Below are 23,358 nucleotides of genomic sequence, written 5' to 3' on the forward strand. Positions count from 1 at the left end.
TGTACAACACCCCCCCCCCCATCCCCCCTCTTTTATATTCACATGCAAATGAACATCCTTAAGAAAAAAAATACATTCTGTTAAAGGGAAGAAGAAAGGGAGAAAAAAAAGAGGGAAGTTCAGCTTATCACCACTCAACAGATGTTCAGACTAAACGTGTGGGTTTGTCTGTCTCGTCACTGAGGCTGAGCAAAGTAAAGCTTCCAGCGCTGGCCTGACTGAATGGACGGAGTCAACCAGCTGCAGCTAAGACAAAATATAGCGGCTGTAATTTGCTCCGATGACAGAGGTGGAAAGTGCCAGAGGATCAGGATGAGAACCGTCAGCTGCCAAAGGCCTTTGGCCAAATGGAGAAAATTCATTCAAGTAGATACAGTGAAGCTGCAGAAAAGTGTTGAAGCCAGACAGGATAAATACGTAGTAAGTGGACAGTTAGAGACAGTATACTGTCCTGCTGTCTTTACACAAAAGGACAGTCTCTTATATAGGACTGCAGCAGGATTTAGATCACTGCTTGACCCTACACGAACATTATGATGTAGGCAATTGCATACTCCATTGTTGGTCAGATGTGTGATCAGCCTTGTCATAAATGAAAACACAGCGTTATCTGGCTTAACCATGACTATAAGAATGTTAATGCATTCAAATACGGGATGCCCTGGTGGCCTAGTGAGTGATTTAACATGCTGACCGCATAATCGGTTCAAGTCCTTTAAGCATGTCATCCCCCTTCTTCCTCGCCTCATTTCCTATAAGATCTCCACTGTCTCTACTACATAATAAAGCCCAAAAAATGATTTTGAATATGATGTAGTAAAATTTTTCATCATGTAAATAATTGCTGCTATGTTAAACCAATGAAACAGGGACATGATATAGAAACATTTTCTGCCTTTTAGCAAGCTTTGAAGGCATTTAATTGTATGGCTTTTTTCAGTTCATGCCTTAAAAATGTTTTTTTTAAACTGTCATCAATCATTCATGAAGGCCACATGTGTCCTACTTTCCCTGTGGACTGAGGCAGAGAGAATTTTGATCGAAAAAACAGTGTTGCAGGCTTGTAAGATCGAAGCAGGATCAAGATCGAATGAACAATCCCATGTAGACCTCAAAAGTGTGGTTGATAGTTCAGATGAGGGGGACAGATATAGTGAAAATACTGTATTTCCTCTTATTGTTGCCGGGGCCTTTGTTTACCTAGGCTGCAGAGGGTACCAGGCCTTTATTGGGAGCAGGCTTATAATCCAGAGAGGCCTTTATTTCTAATTCCCTCTGTTTAATAAGTGTATATGCTCATATTGTAGCATGGAGCCATTTGCTCCTTTAAATTTTTGTTTTGCATTACCTACTCCAACATAAGGAACAATTATTCCAGTGCTTCAGTGCTACCTGGAAGGTTTTGGTACTTAGCTGTAGCATGCAGGTAGCATGCTCATAGATGTATGCTCACCAGTTTAGCCAAATTACCCTGGTTACCCTGGTTACCTGTGCTCATGCAGTGTTGCTGTCAACATTATTATTAAGATATGCGCCGTAATCCCTAACTACTATTTATGCTTAACTGGCACTCTTGTTTTACTCCTAGTCTGTTTTCGGAAGTAGCCTTTATTTGTTCGTCCTTATCACAGACTCAGCTTTTAAATGACTACCATCTTTTAGCCTTGGGTTTAGAAATGTAGGTTAGTGAGTGAAAGGTTTTTGGCTAAAGTCCATAGAGGTGATTTGGCAGCTACCCTTGACCAAAGCACTGAAAACCAGCAGACCGACAATTGTGGCGATGCTGCTCTTATGCCAAAATCTTGAAAAAAATGCACGGATGTCTCTGTTATCTCTGTAACCGGCTGGCTTATTTCATTATTTCATGTTTGCCTTGTTTCCCTTTCTTTTTCTTTCTTCTGTCATTCTCCTTTGTTTCTTTATTTGACTTTCCCTCCGTCATTTCGCTCTACTTCCTTCCTGTATTTTGCAATAAAACTTCCATGGCTGGTTGATTTGGGTGTGCAGAGGGAAACAGGAAAGGCTTCCACAGTTCAGGGCTCCAGAGAGCTCAGCCAGGCAGCAGCAATCAATCACAGACTAAATCCCTCCTCTCTCAGGACTGCTGTGTGCCAGGTGACATGGTCAACAGCTGTAGAGAAATACTGCATAAAGCCTACAGTGGGTATTTAAATTCAAATAGACTAGTAAACACAGCCTCTAAAGTATGTGGTTAGAACAAAACTGTCAAATATATCTGAGTTGGAGTCAAGACTCACCTTACCAGAAAAACTATACTATATGTAATAGTTCAGACACTTAGACCAACCCCTGTTTGTGTTTTATTAACAACCTCTTGCCCTGATGACTGTCCTCTTTTAGTAGGAAAACCAAGAGGATGAGGACATTGTTATGTTGTTAGAGTTCAGGGTGGATGGAGAAGTAGCTTTATTCGCCAGAACTTAACCAGACGTTAACCATAGACGTGGCAGATCAGAAGAGGCTAGAGCAGTCATAGGTCATAACGGAAAGCACAGAAAGACGTGTATGAGTACTCCTTTTTGTAAGATTCCACTGACTACTATTTCATTTGGAGACAAGTTAAGGAGGTCACTGGTTATTGCAAATGGTTGCTCAATTAGATTTGGCAGAAAGGGCTCTGGTCTTTGAATGAGAACATTGGATCTTAGCAAATCCAACAACAGCAGATCTTGACACATCAACACATGAGGAGGTTTGGTTTGAAGATGGAGCCGTGGCAGCATAAAGAGTTGGCATGAACGTATTAGCAGATTATTAGTAACCCTGGTTAGATTATAAAGGCTATCCAGCACACCTGTCTGAATGTGATGGGATGTTACTTAGCGAGCCAGTAGTCAAATTGCTAACATATCAATGAGCTGTGTTTCTTCAAGCAAGACTAAAACAGTGATGACCGATCAGCTCCAGGGATCTGTCTGAAATAACACAACTGTCTATGTGCTGTGATAAGGCCCGTTACACCTAGCACTTACACAAAAAGTGATAGAACAGGTGTAAAGTATATGATTACTATGATTATTTTTATTGACACATTCATACTACTATCTAAAAATCAATGTCCACAACCCAATCCTAGGCTCACACACATACTGTACACATACACACCAGGAGAGAGGGATACAAGGACTAAGAGAAGTTAATCTCTCTAAACAGGGAACCCCAATATTCTTCCCATTTATGTGGACATTATAAATTATTTAGTTGCAGTTTCTTCATGTGAATATCCGAAACAAGTTCATGCAATCAGTTTCTGAAGCACAGTGGAGTTGGTGTCTTCCAGTCTTTGAGAATACTTTTTTTTGCCAGTAATGTGATATATTGATGTTATGATGGCTATGGGCCTGATGCTATTGTGCTATATGTCTATAGATTAGATGTGTGTATATATACATATCATTATCATTATATATTTTCTGTTTTTGTTCATCGTACATAATTTTTTTTCTTTTGGCTTATAGTATACACTAATATGTGTTGGATTATCTTCTTTACACTTATATGTACACCTGTAAATATGGAATTGAATTGGACATGTGACTATCATATGACCTGAGCCTTGACCTATAGTGTGCTCAAAATGTCACCCTTGATATCCCATTAAGCTACATCTGCATTGGGAGCTACACTTTGCAATCTTTCTTCTGTCTGTCATGGATTGGGTTCTTTGGTCCAGCACCTGGTTTAAAATGTAGACAGTCAGTAGACAGTTTTCGTCTATCACACCATTTTTGCGAGTACCATGCCCATTAACACAGCTGTTCAAATGTATGAAAGGCAAGTTAAAGAGTCCTGTGAGCATCCAAAGAGTGCCAAGTCCCTGTCAGGAGATATGATTTGTTTTCTGACTCTGTGTCCTTGTGTGTCCTTTTCTTGCAGACATGTCTAGAGTTGGAGCGGTATCTACAGACGGAGCCCAAGCGTCTGTCAGAGCTGTTTGATGAGGAGCTGGACTGTCTCTTAACGCCGGCCTTCATGCAAGGTGGCGACAGTGACGAGGACCTGATGGACCCCCTTCTCCCCAGCTTGCCCGAACAGCCCAGCCCGCCTCCACTACTGGTAACCCTCCCCAAGGTCCAGGCCAAAATCCTCCAGATGCCCAACCACAGCAAGACCCAAGCAGAAGCAGGAACCGAAACCCTCACGACGAAGGAGCAAGTCCTCGGAGGGGTCAGTGCCGCACAGCTTAGCGCCGCCGTCACATCCCTAACACCGCCGTCATCGCCAGAGCTCGGCCGCCACCTCATCAAACCCACACAAACGCTGACTGCGACGGCAGATGGCACACTAACACTCAAACTGGTGGCGAAGAAGGTAGGGTTAGGGGCGGCGAAACTGGTGGCAGCACGAGCGTTACCATCCCCACCGAGCCGAGGAGGAACCCTCAGTGACAGCGAGCAGGGAGGAGGAGGAAATGTGGTAGGAGATGTACCAGAGAACAAGAAGAGAGTCCACCGGTGCCAGTTTAACGGCTGCAGGAAGGTTTACACCAAGAGCTCCCATCTGAAGGCACATCAGAGGACCCATACAGGTAAGACAACATATACCATTATCTTCATTACAATGAGCTTCTCCATAAATACTTTAGGTTGAAATGCATACCTACAACTGTAATTTAAAGGTATTTACATCCATATTTAGTGAGTAGTGTTGGACTCGTACCCCTTCTCATCAATTTTAGTGCAATGATCTTAAACATGCAAATAATGATACCAGAGATGTTTTTTTCCAAATACTAGCAAAGTCACATGACCTCAATCCAACTGATGCCAAAACGTCCCAAAGCTAGAAGCAAAACCCTCATACAATGATATAAAAGCAGAAGGCTAAAAATGGTGTGTTTGGGTTAATGTAAGATTTATTCTAGGGAGAAATATAGAAGGGAGGAATGGAAATTAAAGCAAGTAAAGTTGTTACTTTGATTTGTGTTTTCATTTATTGTTACAGTAGGCCTACCAACCGTTATATATGGTGACTATATTTAAGGTTGTGTTAACTTACCCATTTAACTTCTGTCCTCTAAAATTTGTGGACTATGTAAAAAATGGGTGAGGAGTAATACACTGTCATTATATCATTTTGAATCCAGTGCCACCTCAAATAAACCCTAACCCCTCAGAATACATTCTGACTGTGAACAACAAGTTTTAAAACCTGGAGCTTTGATGAGCAAGGCTAAACAAGATGCACATAAACCAAAATATACTGTTCCTCATGAAATGCTCATGAAAAGATCTGATGTTGGTCATTTTTAGTAATAGGGGATTATGTCTTCTCTTCTCCTTCTTCTATTTCCTCTCAGATTATTCTCCAGATTTATTAATTTCCTCATGAGTCTTTGTACCAGCTCAGTGCCAAAAGGCCCTGCCTCAGTAATTGCCTGATGATTGATAGACTGGTAGTAAATGACTGTACAAATTCAGCCGTGTCCAACTGGGCCTGACATGCAGCTTTAGCTGCTAACTACAGCTGCCTTCTCAGTGACCCTCAGACAGAGCACGCACCAGGCTAATGTGTCCAGAGGCTGTTAGCTGCGAGCTCAGCATGGGGGTTGAAGCAGACACACAAGAAAGGATGAATATGACTGACACTGAGGTTATAATGAATTGAGTTCAAACTGCAAAAAGTAACCTGAACTGAGCCTGAAAGTTTACATCTGTCATGGTAAGAAGTTTAGTCGATATGGACCAGGCTGTTATATTTTTCTGGATGAGTTATTGCTCGTAACACATGGAAACAAGAGATTTCTATCAATTCCACAGTTAAGTCTTTAGACCAAACAGAGGAAGATCTTTGTTGTGTGTAAAGTCTTGAGTCATGCACTGATAAACAAACTTTTTTCAGTTTCGCACAGTCACAGGAATTGGGGCAAAGAAAAAGTTGAAAGTGCTCCAACTTTTCAGCAGATTTTATCTGTAAACCGACCAAAGCAGTGTACAGAGCAGTGAAATTCAAGAGATTGAAGCCTTATCATGTGTGAACACACCACACAAAAGTAATATCAGGAGGGATTTTACAACTATGACTGATGTTAGTTGGCCTAGTGCTAAAAACCAAGTCAGGCAAAGTAACGTCAATTCAAAGCAAGCCCAACCAGGAGACCTGAAAACTTTGAATTCCTCAAAAACCAAAAACCAAAAACTTTTACCTTGTTAAAATAGCTAGGTAAAACAACCGTATCTAAAAGTTCAGCATAAAAAGTGGTTTAAAAAATGGATAATAAAGGTTATTTGACAGAGCTCCTGGCAGGCATCACAACAATTTAGAACCTGAAAGTATAAAGACAATGTGCAGTTGCCACAATGCGACCACCAGGTTTAGCATTAGAAAGGAGTACGTCATTCACATTACAAAGTAATCTAACAGAAGCATGTGCTGGCGTGTATGTGATTGGCCAATGCAGGTGACCCTGTGTTTTTTGCTGCTGTATCAGCAGGGCTTCAATCAGTGGTCTGATTGAAATCAATGATGGGGCTTAAGAGTCATTTAGTTTTTTAGTTGGTATCCATAGACCTGATACATTGGTACAGACTTTATGAATTGTCTGCATGAAAATGTATTTAACACTTGCTGTTTTGATACTATTTTTGAAGTGACAGGAACCAGTGTGCCGCAGATTTGTAGGTTCTTAGACATCCACTTATCTTTTTCTAAGTGGAAATACCTGCTGGATTGGACGTCTTGTAGCCCGGGAAACTGAGGCTGAACATCACTTATCAGCAGCATGAGGCATGTGCAGGCTTGTACAACCTCCAGGTAGCATTATTCGACTTTGGCTTGAACCACAGTATCATTTACAGTATAGAGTGCTTCGTGGCCTCCAGTTGTCATCATCCAGTGATAGCAGTTTCCTTGGTGTTCACTGGGATTACAATACATAGCCTGCAGGGCCCCACTGTATTAATACTGGCAACCTTGGCATCATTAATCCAGCGTGTTACAGGCTTATATGATCCCAGCGACCATCGCGTGGCTTTAAGTATAGCATTACACTCTAGGGCAGTACCTAGCATAGCTGGGGGAACCTGTAGCTATAACTTTATTATAGCTAATCCAGGATGGTGCAGCTGGTGTTCTGATAGCCGCTATAGCTGCTGTATCTTTAATCTTCTGATGAGTCTACGGTCAAGTCATGCCAACCAACAATGAGTTTTTTAAAGACAGATTTATTCACTGAGGAAAAAACAAGACGCCCTGCAGCTTCTTCACTCCGTGTGTGTATGTGTGGTATAAATGTGGGGGCGGTTTATTCCCTCCCAGTGTGTTCATTACAAGCGCAGCACTGTGGTTTAATTAGCTTAATCCTCTTTTTGGGTTATTATGACCATAAATCATTGAACATACATGTAGGGAGGGATTAACGTAGCAGAGACTACAGGGAGGAGCAGCTGCAGAAAGCCTGCACAGCATCAGTACACTTACTGTCACATAGTGCACACCAGAGGCCATTAGAAACATCATTATAGGGAGGTCTGTCAGGAGTATACTGTACATGTGCTGCAATTTCACATAATGCTGTTAATGGTATTCCTAAATTCATATCCACAACAGTCGCTCTGAACTACAGAAGTGCTGAATTGCTTCAATTAGCGATGAGTCGTTACATTATTAAATGTACAAATTAATTCAGCAAATCTCCAAATAATTCAGGCGGAGCTGTTCTGACTCTGAGCCAGTGTTTTTCTCTCTCTTGGATCTCTAACAACTGTTAGAATTACCAATACTTGTATCCTGGTTGTTATTCAAGCAGCAGCCCCCCACCCCCAAAAAAACTCACTTATAACTGCAGACTTGGCACCTGTGGTAGCAGAGGAGATGAGCGGTTTTGGAAGGAGTGTTTGTCTTTCAAAAGTCTTTAGTGCACTTAATGAAATTTTTTGGGAGGGGGCATCATCTCAGTGTGTGGGCACATTTTCTACAACTGCCAGTGTACCTGATACAATATTTGGATGTGCATATGCTGCATTGCAGCACACAGGAGTACTCCCGGCAATTTGGAAACTGCACATAACCGCTGTGAGATGATGATGTGCCTCCAGGACAGACATAAAACAGAGACAAGGTTATCATTCTGTAGATTGGCACAAAGACTGGAGGCAGAGGGACATTGTCAGCCTGGCTTTGTCAAAAGTACCAAAAACTACACACCCTCTAACAACTTTACTGATTCACTGATGTGTGATACATGAACAGAAGTCATAGATGCAGTTCAGAAATAAAAGAAGAAAAAGTAACATAATATTTTTTCATTATAGGGTTTTTTTTTTTTGCAGATTGTTATCTACAGTATGTAGAACTGCAGTGAACATCTGCATTAGAATACCCTTAAGAGCAAATGTCTTTGTTAGAGTAACACCTCAATTTCCAATGTCAGTATTTTAAGGCAATTTTGATGATTATTTTTGAATGCAGGCTATATGGTTTCCTCCCATCGCAGTCAGTGATTTCCATTTATTTTTAGTAATGAATGAGAACATCCATTTACAGACACTTAACAATTTTGTTTGAGTGATGTCATTTACAGTCTGCAGCAGCATACAGTCTGCTTAAAGTTTTGTCAGTGTTATATTAACATTGCATGGTAAAGTAGAGTGCTGTGTGGGATGAACTCACAGCCATAACACTGATGCAGACTTGATGTTAAGTGTAGTGGTTCATGCAACTCAAGCAAGTTTCAAGTATGTGCTAATTGATTTCGGAGACAAAATTTACAATATTTCACACACAGTTTGTACTTAATGGGCTGAAACATGAAAAATCAGTAGCACAGTTACTGCAGGTTGAGTTTGACTTTCCAAGACCTCCGCCCCACCCCCACCCTCTGTGGTACCTTGTGGATTCAAGAAAAACCCTGCTCTAACCCCAGACCTCTACACACATATAACTATATACCTCTACACCCACTGAATCCAACCTACAACCTGCTCGCTCTCTCTCTCTCTCTCTCTCTCTCTCTCTCTCTCTCTCTCTCTCTCTCTCTCTCTCTCTCTCTCTCTCTCTCTCTCTCTCTCTCTCTCTCTCTCTCTCTCTCTCTGTCTTCCACTTGCTCATTCAGTTTGGGTTGCCAAGCAACTGCATCACACTCTTCCATAATTGGTTGGTGGCTGTTGGATTGTCCATGCCTGTTAATGTCTCTCTCCCTCTCTCTCTCTCTCTCTCTCTCTCTCTCTCTCTCTCTCTCTCACTCTTTCTCTCCCTCTCACCCACCACCCACCCTCCACCACCCCCTTCTCTCTTTCTCTCAGTTGCTAGGTGACTTTATCACGCATCCTTGCCTTGCCGTGCTATAATTGGCTGGCGTCATGGTTGCTGTGGCGTCAGGCCCGAACTGGCCTAGCTTCATTCCACTAACAGTGTGTGTGTGTGTGTGTGTGTGTGTACGTTTGTGTACGTTTGTGTGTGTGTGTGTGTGCGAGAGAGAGAGAGACAGAGACAGAGAGAGCATGTGTGTTTGAGCATGTATATGTGTGTATGTGTGTTTGAGGGGGGTCCTATTGAAGGAAGATAGGGTGCTCTGGCCAATTACAGAAGACGGGTGTGAAACAGCCGCCTGTCTGGCACCTGCGGCTCCCACTCATACCCCATATCACACACACACACACACACGCACACACACACACACACACACAGGTTGAGAGTGTAGCGTTTCTCCAACAGGCCTAGACGATAAGCTGCCAAGTGGTTCACTATTGTATGTTGAAAATATGGGTCCTGTATGTGGTCCAGAGTGTGGAGGACTCTGTGGAGTGAATAGAAGGATTCACACATACAGAGTCAACATGGTTGGATATGTGTTTCGTTATTGAACTAGAGGTGATCTCTTCAAGAGTAATTCCTCACAGCTGTACCAGAGGATTGTGGGCCCGTATAAAAAAGTGGGGAGAACTTCCGAGTAGAGTGGAAGTGTGTAGCTTGTCTCTTTGAGCAAAGGAAATGCAACTAGGGAAGTGATTGTACTGACTGGCTGTCTTGGTCTCTCTTTTAACCACTGCGGAGACATAACAGTCTTGAATCTTGGCCATTGGAGCCCAATCAATATAGCGGGCTGATTTTATCAATCAGTACTGGCTGATCATAGTTATGTTGGAACTGGCATGTACAGATATGTATACAGATAAGCAAAAAAATAAAGAAATAAAATATGTATCATCACCAGAAATTTATGTTGAACTTAACCCCAAATTGCTCCCGATGTCTGCGCCACAGGTGAGTGAATGTTAGTTTCCATCTGATGAGCAGGTTGGCACCCTGTGTGGTAGCTCCTGTCATCAGTGTATGAATGTGTGTGAATGAGTGAATGCGACATGTAGTGTAAAAACACTTTGAGTGGTCATAAAGACTAGAAAAGAGCTATAGAAGAACAGTCCATTTTCCATTTATTATTAATTATATGTGCAGGGGGTTAGGGTTAGTGAATTAGCAAGTAACCTTCCTTGTTTTCTTTTTTACTTATCTAATATATCTGTATGTTGATCACAAAACAAGGAAATGAGTAACAACAGTTTGGAGAAATGTGGATTAATGCACAGACTGAGTGAATTAGTGATGAAAAACCCTCATGCATAAATGGTACACCAGTCGTAGCCCAATGTTATACATGATGATGAAGTTACAGAAAAAGAGAAATGCATGGAAAAAGTAGCTTTTTGTCAATATTTTAGCGATATTTCAGGGGAGTTCATGTCTTATTTAGAGAAGCCAAACTTCCCCTAGCTGTTACTGTCTCATTTACAGTAAAGTTTTAACCTGTAAATTAGACATATCTCTATCAGAAAATGTTTGCTATGTGTCCCCATTCTGTTTATTTAAAGGAAGAACAGAATAGAAGTCTTTCACTTTCAAGCCGCGTGTTGTAATCAGATTCACAAATACTTTCCCCAGCAAGTTCCTGAAGTCCCTCCTGTGGGATCCCTGACACATGCTGGGAGATGTAGTCCCTCTTGTACCAGCTTGTACTGGATCTCCTCCAGGTTTTCCACCAAGTCTAAACCGTCTGGTCTTTGAAACCTTCTTTGTCACCCGATGTGCCTCTGGCTGACTTGCACTGGAAGCTCACTTGTAGTTGCATTCTCGTTTTTGTCGGTCTAACCACAAAGCTTTTTGGTATCAAGATTGCTTCCATCATTACCATGACCTGATACAAAGATTCTTTTTACTACCTCATCAGGCTTTCACAGTCTTGGATGAGACTTTGACATGATGCCAGATTCTAAGACTCTCTGGGTGTGTTGTTCTTGCATAGTATCAAATTTAATATTGTTTTACCTTCTTTAAAATGATGAGGGGCTCACAGAAGGAGCTTGAATATGGACAGAAACCCCCCAGGAACATCAGCTTTTCATAAAGACGGATTAAAGTTACCCCTATGACAAAGCCTACTAAATTACAGACGGCAGCAGAAGCTACGGTACCTAAGCGATTTCTTAGAGCTTAGGACAATTGAATTCTGATCTCGACCACAATCAAGTCTACTGTGCAGGGCCTGGCAGAGGCCAGATCTCTGTTGTGGAAATCAGCAACCGACTGCATAAGATTTGACTGGAGAATTTGAATATGTAAATCCAGGAGAGCACACAGCTCGTGACCTGGAATTCATTTAGTCCGAGAACAAGTGCGTCACCCTGCAGTCACGTTGTGTCTGTGGATGAAAGACGACTCCCATCAAAGAGAGACAGGAATTGAGGGGGGTGGAAATGAAAGGGAAGAGGGCATCATTCACAGTTGGAGCTTCCTGTAAGCTCATCATCTTTTACTTGTTATTGCATCACCTTGCTCTCGGTGCCACTCTGGAACTCTTAGATATTAGTCCATCTGAAGGTGTGACTTTCTACTTGTTGGGTTATTCTGGTGTGATGTTTCAAGAGGGTTGATTTAAGGCAACGGAAGTGCAGAAAAGCAATCTTAGAAGTATTCATCTGCTTGGATTGTGATTGAGAAGCCTCGCAGTATGGTTGGAAAAAAGTAGGAAGATACATCCGTAGGTGCTGTATGTCGCCATAGAAATGATGTTCAAACTTAAAAGTCATCTGGTGTGTGTTTCCTTCAATAAAAATGGTGGAGCTAGATCACATAATTAAAAAACATTGGTTTTCACAATTTATGCTGAGGGCACCATGCATGGATGCCGAGTTATGTTTTAAAATGGGGTAGCAAACTCAGAAAGATACATTGTTGGCTGGGGGGAGTCTTGGGGTCCTGCCATAGAAAAAAATGTGATTAAAAACAAAATTTCTTGCAATTTCTTCATCACCTGACCTTTTGGATTAAGTCAAGAAACTGCCATCTGCACTAGTCTAGATGAGGGTGCTCTGAAAACCATGAATGCATTAATAACAGCTTATAATTGGGTGCATCACGACAGGAAATGATTATTAGAAAAAATATATATATTTATAAAAAGATGTAGTGTAAAACATTTTCAAGAACAAACAAAGTATATAAATTCAATAACCTTACAACACATCATAATATGATTTAAAGCTGTTTAAACAATGTTAAACCTGAGGGTCACTATTCTCAATACTGACAAGGCCACCCTAACCCTTTTTTACATAGACTCTAGTAGTAGCTATTGGCAATAGCTCCACTAGCAGATGTAGCTGTAATGTCATACAGGAGCAAAGAATCATAACTTAAAAAGCAGATAATTTAACCTTCATTATCTCAAATCAAGGACTATTTTAATGCACAACTGACAACTGAAGGTGACTTTTGCTCCTCTAGACTTTAAAGGGACCATTTTAGACAAGGACCAAACCTTACTGTGAAACACCCCCTTAGAGTAACCTTGTGTCTCTATGTGAGAAAATGAGAGAATACAGTAATCATAATAATGAAAGCAGAGTGCAGAGCAGCTGGATGAAAGGAAAGATCATTACACGGAGCAATGCCTCTTGGTTTTTAAAAGTGACTCCATCCACAGTCTGACTAAAATGCAAGCAAAGAATCTTCAAAGAAAAGCAAAGAAAAGTCTAAATAAGTCTACTGCTGAACATTTAACTGATTGTTAATTCAGATCAATCTTTCACACTACAAACAGTCTGCTCTGATCAATCAGTGACAGGTTCCAAAAATGTGTAATTTTGTATTACTTGTTTTGATCAGTTGCTGAAAATATTAATTTAATAATAATTTTTTTTTAATATTTTTTAGACATTGCTCAGGTGCCTATGATGGCATGAATGTCTGCACCAGTTTTCATGACCAGTAGTTGAAATGCAGACATATCAACTCCATTGGGGTACAGCATGTCCATGTGGGGCCCAAAAGGCTTAAATTTGGCCTAAAATATGGTTTTCACATGGGTTTGTCGAAAGTTTCCATGGTAGCCTCACCTGTGTTTGCCCATATGGGCTTCAAGTGGGTTCTGACTGGGTTTCAGGTGGGGTCCAACTGGGTGAGTTACACATGTGATGCCCATGTTTCTGAAACAATATGGGGCCCATACAATTTGCCCTGTTTATGCCCATGCCTGCTTAGCCCACTTATATCCCTTATTGGGCTCATACAGTCAGCCCACATGGGCTTCACATGCTACTAAAACCATTTGGGACCCTCAAAATTTGCCCAGTTCAATCCCATACCCTCTAAGTACCCATGTAGCCTGCATTTAACCCATGTTGGGCCCATATGGACATGCTGGCTGGGAGGCAATAGGAAAAGTCAGGGGGTCACTTAAGTGAGACGGATTTGTCCTCTGGGGACTATAAATATGTGTGCAAAATTTCATAGCAATCCATCCAGTGGTTGTATCTCAGTCTGGACCAAAGTGGGAGATTGACAGACAGATGTCGTCATCCACAGAGAAACGTACAAGTAACTTCTCTGTCAGTCTGTCAGGTTTCCATTAATCACTTCTCAACCAAAGTGGCACTTATGACTAAATTGCATTGTGGCATTTCATTTCACGTCATTATTCAGTCTGGAATAGTGTTCATGTTATGGAAGTGTTTCTCTTTTACTCATACCAATCAGTAGTGACTGACTGTAGTGCTGACACTGTTGTAGTCGACACAGAAGCCGTAATAGTGTTTGTAAAGAGCATTTAACTTAATGGTTTTCATGTCAAAGCATATATCAAGTAGATTTGCTGATTTAATAGTGGTTATTTCTTCAGGCCATCACATAACAATCTGTACAGCTGGGTCTGTTTTGTCTATGCATTCTAAGCCCCACCTACAAAGCTGGCTCGAGTGTTTCTCTAAACAGGTAAACAGCTTTCCTGTTGGAAATGCTAAAAATGAGATGTTAGTGGTGATTCAGAGGTCTGGAACCATGCTACATTTGCATGGTTTATTGGCTGCCATCAATTCAACTTATAACATTATTACAGAAAAAGCAAAGAAAATTAAAAATAATGTCCAAAAATGCTTGCTAACACAAGCTTCTACCACATCCCAATGGATTTCCAGCATATTGTGAAAGACTTCAAATTTCTCATTAGTTCCACTTTGCTTTGAACTGGTGTGTGTTTTTGTTTGTCTCCTTAAGAAGATTGGTGTGTGCTGTGATGGGAGTGGAGGGGCTGCTGGGACATCTGGCTAACTGACTGTAAGCTGCTGTATTACTCCCAATTAAGAGTCATTAAGACTCCAATTATAGTCACCACCCTCCAGTTCACACATACGCGACACTGAGTTACACGCATAGACACACACCAGGGGTCTACAATTAGGCTCGGCCAGTTTTTTCAACACTGCTCAGAGGAGGTCAGTGCTTTTACAGCCTGAGTGGAGACTCAACTGCGGTTTAAAGTCTTTTTTTTGACATTTTTTTAATTGTCCTTTTCATAGCAGGGCAGGTTAAGTTTCTGCATCCAAATTGCCAAAAGGCTTCTCATGACGTTAATTTCTTTATCTGTATGAACAACCAATGAAGTGCATATTAACCATGTGTCTGTCTGCTGTCTGTTTTGGAGCTTAAGTTTAGACTGTAATTAGCACTGTGTTACAAAATACAGCTTCGTGTAGTTCAATAAGGGGTCCTTGTGCAGGAGACCCTGTCAAAATAAAACACTCAGTCGTCTGCAAAAAGGCGAAACCTGGCTCAAGTCAGTGCAATATAAAATATGTGCAGGCATTCTTGGTAGCCAGCCTGACCCATGGAATTATAATCATATTAAAATATAACTTCCCATAGGATTATAATGCACTGGGCTGTGTTTTAATGTGTGATAAGTTATTAAATTGGACTTCATGGATGGTTCTTTATCTTCTCACTGATACCTGTAGGAATATGCTCACACCAGCACAGCCTCTTACTTTTTTATGTGTTTTTTATTGCTTAATTTTAGCACCAGCCACTGTCCATACTATGACATATTAAAGAGCTTGGTAGAGTATCAGTTTATGTGGTTCTCTCCACATGAGGATAATAACTATGAGATAAGACATTTTCGAATGGGTGCTGTTATAACTACAGTGGATATATGTAAAGTTATTTAACTGTTTTAAAGTAGCTCAATAAAATTAATTTACTTTTATACATAATTGTATTAGTATGACTATTGCTAATATTGCCTTTAGTGGGGTGTATGATTTTGGTGGAAGGCCAGATTCACTGCTTTATCCGCTGACCCCCTAAGAACATATGCACACACACTACACACACACACACACACACACACACACACACACACACAGGTATCTAAAAGACAGACAGTCTGCTCCTAAACACTACACACACACACACCTCTAACTTAACTCTCCAGTCCCGAATGCACAAGCACACACACACGCAGCTGGAAGGCTTTCTATCATGGAGAGATAACTACAGGCTGAGAACAATAGACCATCTCTTCTCCCATCTGGTGAACTGGGGGATGAAACTTCATTTACATTTCAGATCCCACCACCTCAGGGTGTGTGTGTGTGTGTGTGTGTGTGTGTGTGTGTGTGTGTGTGTGTGTGTGTGGGCAGGGGGGTGGTGGTGGTGATAGAGGGAACAAAACGAGACTCATTTCAGGGTGAATTTGGGATTATGAATTAACATGCTGCAGTGCTGAAAGACTTCATTTACAGCTAATTGAGTGTATTGGCTCATTGAAATGGCTGTTGTGTCATAACTGGTCTGCCTGGCCGGCCCCTGGGCTCTGTGTGTGACTAGGGGGGGTGTGCATGTATTTATAAAAGCCAAAGGTGTAAACCTGTATATTAGTGAACAGCTGTAGCTTTAGACGTGGGAAATTACATGTAGGCATGATAATAAAATGTGACACCTTCTCTTCTGTCTCTTTCTCTGCCTCTCAGGTGAGAAGCCCTATAAGTGCTCATGGGAAGGCTGCGAATGGCGTTTTGCCCGAAGTGATGAGTTGACACGACACTACCGCAAACACACCGGGGCAAAGCCATTCAAGTGCAACCACTGCGACAGGTAAACAAACACACACACACACACACACACACACACACACACACACACACACACACACAGGCATCCAATGTATTCAAAAAAAGATGACACACAGAAATGGGATTTATTCAGTCAGTTCATCAAATAAATGGCCCGTTGTTGTCTACATTGGGCTGTACCTCACCATTTTTCATTGCTGCTAACCTGTCACCAAAAGACATTAATTAGAGGGCCACCTGACTTTTGGCAGTATGGCCTGTTTGGTTTTGTTGTTTGTTTTTTTGTTGATCGTTTATGAATATTTATTCATTACATTTGAAAAAAAGATGAAGGCATAAATTAATTAATTAGTCCGTTTTCTGAAAGACTGCTGCATCTGTTTTATCATTATTCTTATGCAAGCATGATTACTGGATTACTGTCACACGTATGTCTCTGAGCAACCCGAAGAACCATAATTCTTAGTTTTTCATTGGGGCAGCTCAGACTGTCCACAATGAACAATGACCATCCAAATTTTCCAGAGCTCAATGTAATGTTTTCAAATGTATTTTTTCAGAATATTATATTAAATTATTAAATAATTAATAATATTAAACAGGGAAAAGCTGCAAATTCTCATTTGACAAGCTGGAACTAGAGAGTTTAGCATTTTTGGTTGATAAATTATTGAAACAGTTTTTCTTGATCAACATATCAATCATTGACTACTAGCTTAAGCACAAGTTCATATTTCATCAGATTTTGACAGATTTAACAATTAAATAAATATACTTACTTACTTACTGAAATGTCAGCTGCCATCAACAAGTAGGGGCCGGCGTGTTAGAGTGTGTTAGAGCGTGTTAGAGCCATTTGGTGGCGTATGCACTGTGGTGTGTGGGAACGGCACACATAGCAGAACAGGTCATTTCTCTACAGGTGTGCTGCTTACCGGGAGAAGCACACAGTTTTTTTTACTTGAATGGCTTTAACACTTACTTACTGCACTATACTCGAAATGTGCCTTACCCAGAGTGTAATGAGAGACCTTTGTACTGGATTCACAGTTTCAAATCTGTCGTAGTAGCTGTTAGCCATTGGCCTAGCTTAGGACAAAAGCTAATCAAAGGTGGAAACTGTAATTGAAAGCAAGCAAACAGGTAAACAAAAATAAAAGTTTTATCTCAGTAGGAAGTAAGCTAGCTACCATCATATCTGAGTTATCAGAGTTGTGTTCTGACTCTGGTGTCAAATTTGGTAACGTTAATGATAAGCTGCCTTAGTAGCTACTTGAAATTCTCCAGAAGTTATTCATAGTGAGAAGTCCTCCCTGTTTGGCAACTGTTCAGATGTATAAATACGTACTGGAACACTCAAACATTGTTCACATTCTAACAGGAGATTAATAAGAAGATAGAAAGTAGTTCCATCTTGATGTGTCCAATATAACAAACAAAGTTTAGTGCATTGACTGAAAAAAGGATGTAGCCACCATGTCACTCATTGGTTTGCCAATGGTTTCCATACATACCTTGAGTTTGAATTTTGACCATAGCCATGTTGGATTTTTGGAGCCAGAAGTGACCATATTTGGATGTGAAGGTGGAGATTACCCTTGCGCTTACTTCTAGCTTGGTTAGCATGGCGCATTTACAATCTATGGTTAACTGTGGTAACTTCAAACCATTAAAACAAGAGTGTTAGTGTACTTACTGGGGAAAAAAACTCAACATTCAACTTCTTGGAGGGTCTTTCAGCACAACTAAATGCTTTTTTTTAAGTGACCAAAAGGTTACAATTAACTTACATGAACTGAAAACGACAACTGTGATGGCTACAGTTACACTTCTACTCTGTGAATCAGTGGTTATGCAATGGTTACATAAACTTACCAATGTTGTTGTCGTGGTAGTGACTTAGATTGTTTGTTTTTGTCAGTCTATCTGGTCAGTGGTATCCTTTTGTGGTCAGATTTGATTGCTCATTCTGTGTCTGTCAGTTTTTTCATCCACTCACAACTGATGCAGATTGACCTCAGTGGAAAATTGTGTGTGTGTGTGCGTGTGTGTGTGTGTGTGTGTGTGTGTGTGTGAGTGAGTGTGTGTGTGTGTGTGAGAGAGAGAGAGAGAGAGAGAGAGAGAGAGAGAGGGGGAGAGAGAGAGAGAGAGAGAGAGAAACTAAAACCAAACTAAATCTGTACACAGGCAAAACCCAGGGAAGTGTTTGTGAGTCTGTAGTGTTACATGGTTTCTCTTTGGTATTTGGTCCTCAAGTTAGCAAGCGAGACAGAGAGTGAGAGAGTGTGTGTGTGTGTGTGTGTGTGTGTGTGTGTGTGTGTGTGTGTGTGTGTGTGTGTGTGTGTGTGTGTGTGTGTGTGTGTGTGTGTGTACTCTGTGAGTGTATGTGTGCATGTGCTTACTCATGCCATGCGCTGGCAGTTTAATGGATTCTGGCTATTGGCAGACTGGTCACAGCTAATTGAGTGGCACCAGATGCCAGCTCCACTTTAACATACACTCTCTCTGTATGTGTGAGTGCCTGCACTACCTTTCCAACGAACAACTCACACACAAACACTCTCTTTGCCCTAGAGACAGTGTAATTGGCTGTTGTGGGTTCCCTCTAGTTTAGGTTTTAGACATAAAACCCTCCAGAAACCTGCTGGAAGCTTCTAATCCTGGCTGAGAACTGGGACTGCATTAGCTCTTTTCTGGCAAACACAGACACACTCACACACACTCACACACACACACACACACACACACACACACACACACACACACACACACACACACACACACACACACACACACACAACAGTATGAGACAAAACACACACATGAATACCGAACACAGAGACATATAGATGCAAAGTCACTCATATGAACATTCAAATGTTCAGATGGTAACAACACAAGCGGAAACAGAGTATTAAAGGAGAAGTTATTTTAGGCTTCAAGGGCTTCTGAGGTAAAACTTGCATCTGACAGTTTTGGAGACTGACAGTTGGAGCACTTCAAGGCTTGGATGGACATGAAACTCTTCTTGTAGTGTCCTCAATACAAAAGACCAACAACTGTGTTGTGGCTCTTTGATGAAAAAAGTGTGACGGGAACAAGCCTGTAGACATAAAATAAAAAATAGACTACAACTCCCATGGAGCATTTTGTCAAGACACATCCTGCTCTGTCCAATACTAACAGTGAGCTGTTTTGTACCCAAACTGCAAGAATTACATTAGCCACAGCTCTGGTTTGACCTGTCTGACATCTGAAGGCTGATGGGTAATAGAGTGCCATTGATTTATTAAACTGTCTAATGTCAATGTACGCCATTTTTTAGTTTAGGATTATGTCACATGGTCTGACTTACTACTAATTAGAATGAATTATATATTATAATGATGTTAGTTGTAATTCAATCAAATGTGAAGAAGAAGATGGTTCTTTGTTTCAAATTGTGTAGTTTTCACATTTCTTGTATTTTTCTTAAAGCTTTTTGATGTAAAAATTGGTGGATGGAAACAAGTTTAAAAAAAAATCTTTACAGTAGTAAAGACGCACACATCTGTGGTGGGTGGAGCTCACCAAATATTACCATAAGAATAGCAAAAATACACACACGCACACACACACACGGCAGTCTGTCATTAATCCTGCCTAATCAAGCAGGGACCCCCTGATGTTTTCATGGAGCTGGAAGGAGGAAGAGTGATGAGGAGGACAAAAAAAAAAGAAGTGAAGAGGAGAAGAAGGGAGAGTTTAGATGAGGAGGAGGAGAAGAGGAGGATGGAAAGGAGGAGGATTGGGGTGGTACCAGCTGGCCTGACTGCTCCGCCCCCTCGCCCCCCACCCTCCCCAACAGTGACACAGTAACTGGCATGGCCATCTGTCCAGCCAGACACACACACACACAAACACACACACACATAGATATTGGTGAAGGTGTACAGTAGGTACCAGCTGAGAGCTGAGGGGAAAAACAGACAGTTCAATTTTACACTCAAATCATGTTCATACTAGTGTTCAGGAATCTAAAATGTCCACACTAAACTTCATGAAATATCTTCATCTTTTATTCTTCCTTCACTTTTGATTGAAAAACATTGAAAGTATTTTTTTTTGGAAGACTTATACAACACAACTTTTGTTTTAATGGCATTTCATTGGGTTTGTTCTTGGCAAAAAAGCTGTGGGTTATGGTTAGGGCTGGTGTCCTTTACATCACAGCATGAATGGAAGGCCAGAACAGAAATGTAAAGGATTGATTTTCAGATTGATCCACATCACTTTCAACATCTCCGAAATCATCAGAGGGACACCCAGAAAGAAATCAACAGAATTCAGCCACGACAGTTTGTTTTCCACCAAACCTTTGAAGCAACACAGTCAGTGTCTTGTTTTGAGGGAGTGACATCAATTAGGCAACGCTGACATTTTATAATCTAGCAACACAGAAGTTAGAGCATCTTTAGCTTCTGTACTGTGGACAGCTACCCAGCCCAAAGTCACATTTGATTGGACGGACCTTGGGAAACGCCTCTGAGTCCAGGATGAGTCATCAAACTTTAGAAATAGTTTTACAGGAAAAGACAAAAATACTCATGGCATATATATAACGAAACAAATGAACAGTTAACATTTCATGGAGGCATGAATTTTTAATTTTCTCATTTTATTCTTGCCAACATTTTGTTTTGGTTCTCCTTTACTCATATCATTTGTGACTCATTTTATTGTGCGTGTTCAGCTCTTATTGTCCTCACAATGGAGCAATACAATTAAAAAAAATACTTGGGACATTGTGATTCTTATATCATACATCACCACCAGCAGCTGCTTTTATGTCTTACTCTCCCACCAGGTGCAGTGGCTGCAGAGTTAAATGGGCCGGCATCAGAAAGCACTGCCAGCCTGTCTGCATTAGTGTCCATGTTCACGATGCATATCTAATCAGTTTCTACAATAGAATTTTACTCCGAGCTGGAGGACTGACTGCAGAGCCGTGGAGGTCTGGCTGCTGTGATTTATGGTGGTGTTAGAGTCGTATTTAGGAAATCAGTGAGCCTGAATTGGCCCGTATTTGTCTTTATGTCTCTGGGTGGGTTTCACTGCTTGATATAATGAAGTAAGTTAGTAAGAAGTGGTGGAAAATCTTTATAGTTCTCTGCATGGCTACGTTTGTGTGTTCAAGCCACAGGTTCACTCTTTCTCATCCTGTCTGTGTGTCTGTCTCATTGAAATAATATGAACTATATTCTCCTGTAGACTGCTGCTCATTCACTTAAATACAACTGCTTAGAAACAGCTATCAGCTATAGAAAGTCATTCTATGACCTCAGAGGAGCATAGCTGTATTTAGAAATGAAGTATCTATGTCTCCATCTACATGGGTGGAGTCACACTGCTTGAGTTAGCATTCAAAGCTAAGCTAGTTATTGAGATTAGTCATTTAGCCAGTTAGCTAATTAGTTAACCAGTTAGTTAGTTAGTAATTTAGCCAGTTAGTTTGTTAGTTAGTTAGTTAGCTAGTCAGTTAGTTAGTTAGTTAGTTAGTTAGTTAATTAACCAGTTAGTTATTAATTTAGCCAGTTAGTTAGTTAGTTAGTTAGTTAGTTCATAATTCAACCAGTCAGTCAGTTAATTAGTTAGTCATTTAGCCAGTTAGTTAGTCATTCAGCCAGCTGTCAGTCAGTCAGTTAGTTAGTTAGGTAGGTAGGTAGTCATTTAACCAGTTAGATAGTCAGTCAGTTACTTAGTTAGTCATTTAACCAGTTAGATAGTCAGGCAGTCAGTCAGTTAGTCATTTAACCAGTTAGATAGTCAGGCAGTCAGTCAGTTAGTCAGTCAGTTAGTTAGTTAGTTAGTTAGTTAGGTAGGTAGGTAGTCATTTAACCAGTTAGATAGTCAGTCAGTTACTTAGTTAGTCATTTAACCAGTTAGATAGTCAGTCAGTCAGTCAGTTAGCCAGCTAGTTAGATAGTTAGTCGACCATTCGGTTAATTAGTCAGTTAGCCAGTTAAATAACTAGTTAGTCCGTCAGTCAGTCAATCATTTAGTCAATCATTTAGTTAGTTAGTTAGTTAGTTAGTTAGTTAGTTAGTTAGTTAGGGGAGTGTATCTATGTTCTATGTAGGCCTGAGGAAACATAAGGGCTCATTTGATGGAAAATCATTGAGGGAACATAAGCCTGAGTCAGTCAGTCAGTCAGTCTGTGCATATGAGTGGTTCTTGCTTGAGGCCCAATATATTGGGTGTAGTGGGCTGGATGTGTGGAGCGTTCCCAGCAACTACACATAGCCAGCTGGTGGGAATTTCATCAGGGACCTGGGAGCATAGAGAGACCCCAGGAAATATACTGAACCAGTGGGTATAGCAGGGGTCCTGGAAGTGTGGCCCATTTCCAGCAAATACACAGATACACTTTCCAACCTGATAAATTATTGCTTTGTGTAATTCTAGCTTAACATTTCCTTTACTGTTATTATGATTATTTTGATATTCAAATTTCAGACGTCAGATGAATAATCTCTGACGTTGTTTCTTTGTCTCTCTGCAGGTGTTTCTCTCGGTCAGACCACCTGGCCCTGCACATGAAGAGGCACATCTGAGGGCAAAAAAAAAGAAAAGGAGAGGAGAAGAGAAGAAGAGAGAGGAGGAGGAAGAGGAATAGGAGGAGAGACAGGAGGAGAGAGGGATGGGCAGTCGAGCTACCAAACCGCCCCGCCTCGTTCACCCCCGTCCAACCACAGGCTGCACACCTGCAGGCCAACGCATCCATCCCAGGATGGACCTATCAGACGGGGATCGGAGGAAAACGAGGAGTAGCTAGAATGTTGTTTTTCTTTAAAAAAAAAATTACACACTCACACACTCGCAATAGTGAACACTTCACACACCTGTCTTTGAATGCATCATCCCGGTGAGCCCCGGCCGCTCTCATGCAGCTCTGGGGACTTGGACACTGCCAAACCAAAATATACTTAACTTGCTTGATGATACATGATGC

The 23,358-nt window shown here is 41.1% G+C and overlaps 1 protein-coding gene across 1 annotated transcript in view; it reads left to right on the forward strand.

The window, feature by feature from the left end:
- klf7b (Kruppel-like factor 7b) overlaps positions 1-22,960 on the forward strand; it is a 68,635-nt gene extending 45,675 nt beyond the window's left edge. The window contains exons 2-4 of the mRNA XM_053328678.1: positions 3,898-4,549; positions 16,266-16,389; positions 22,909-22,960. Coding sequence (XP_053184653.1) covers positions 3,898-4,549; positions 16,266-16,389; positions 22,909-22,960 — 828 coding nt within the window. The remainder of the gene's footprint in view (positions 1-3,897; positions 4,550-16,265; positions 16,390-22,908) is intronic.
- Positions 22,961-23,358: the final 398 nt, after the last annotated feature.

This window comes from Scomber japonicus, chromosome 11 (assembly GCF_027409825.1).
Source record: "Scomber japonicus isolate fScoJap1 chromosome 11, fScoJap1.pri, whole genome shotgun sequence".
Taxonomy (NCBI): domain Eukaryota; kingdom Metazoa; phylum Chordata; class Actinopteri; order Scombriformes; family Scombridae; genus Scomber; species Scomber japonicus.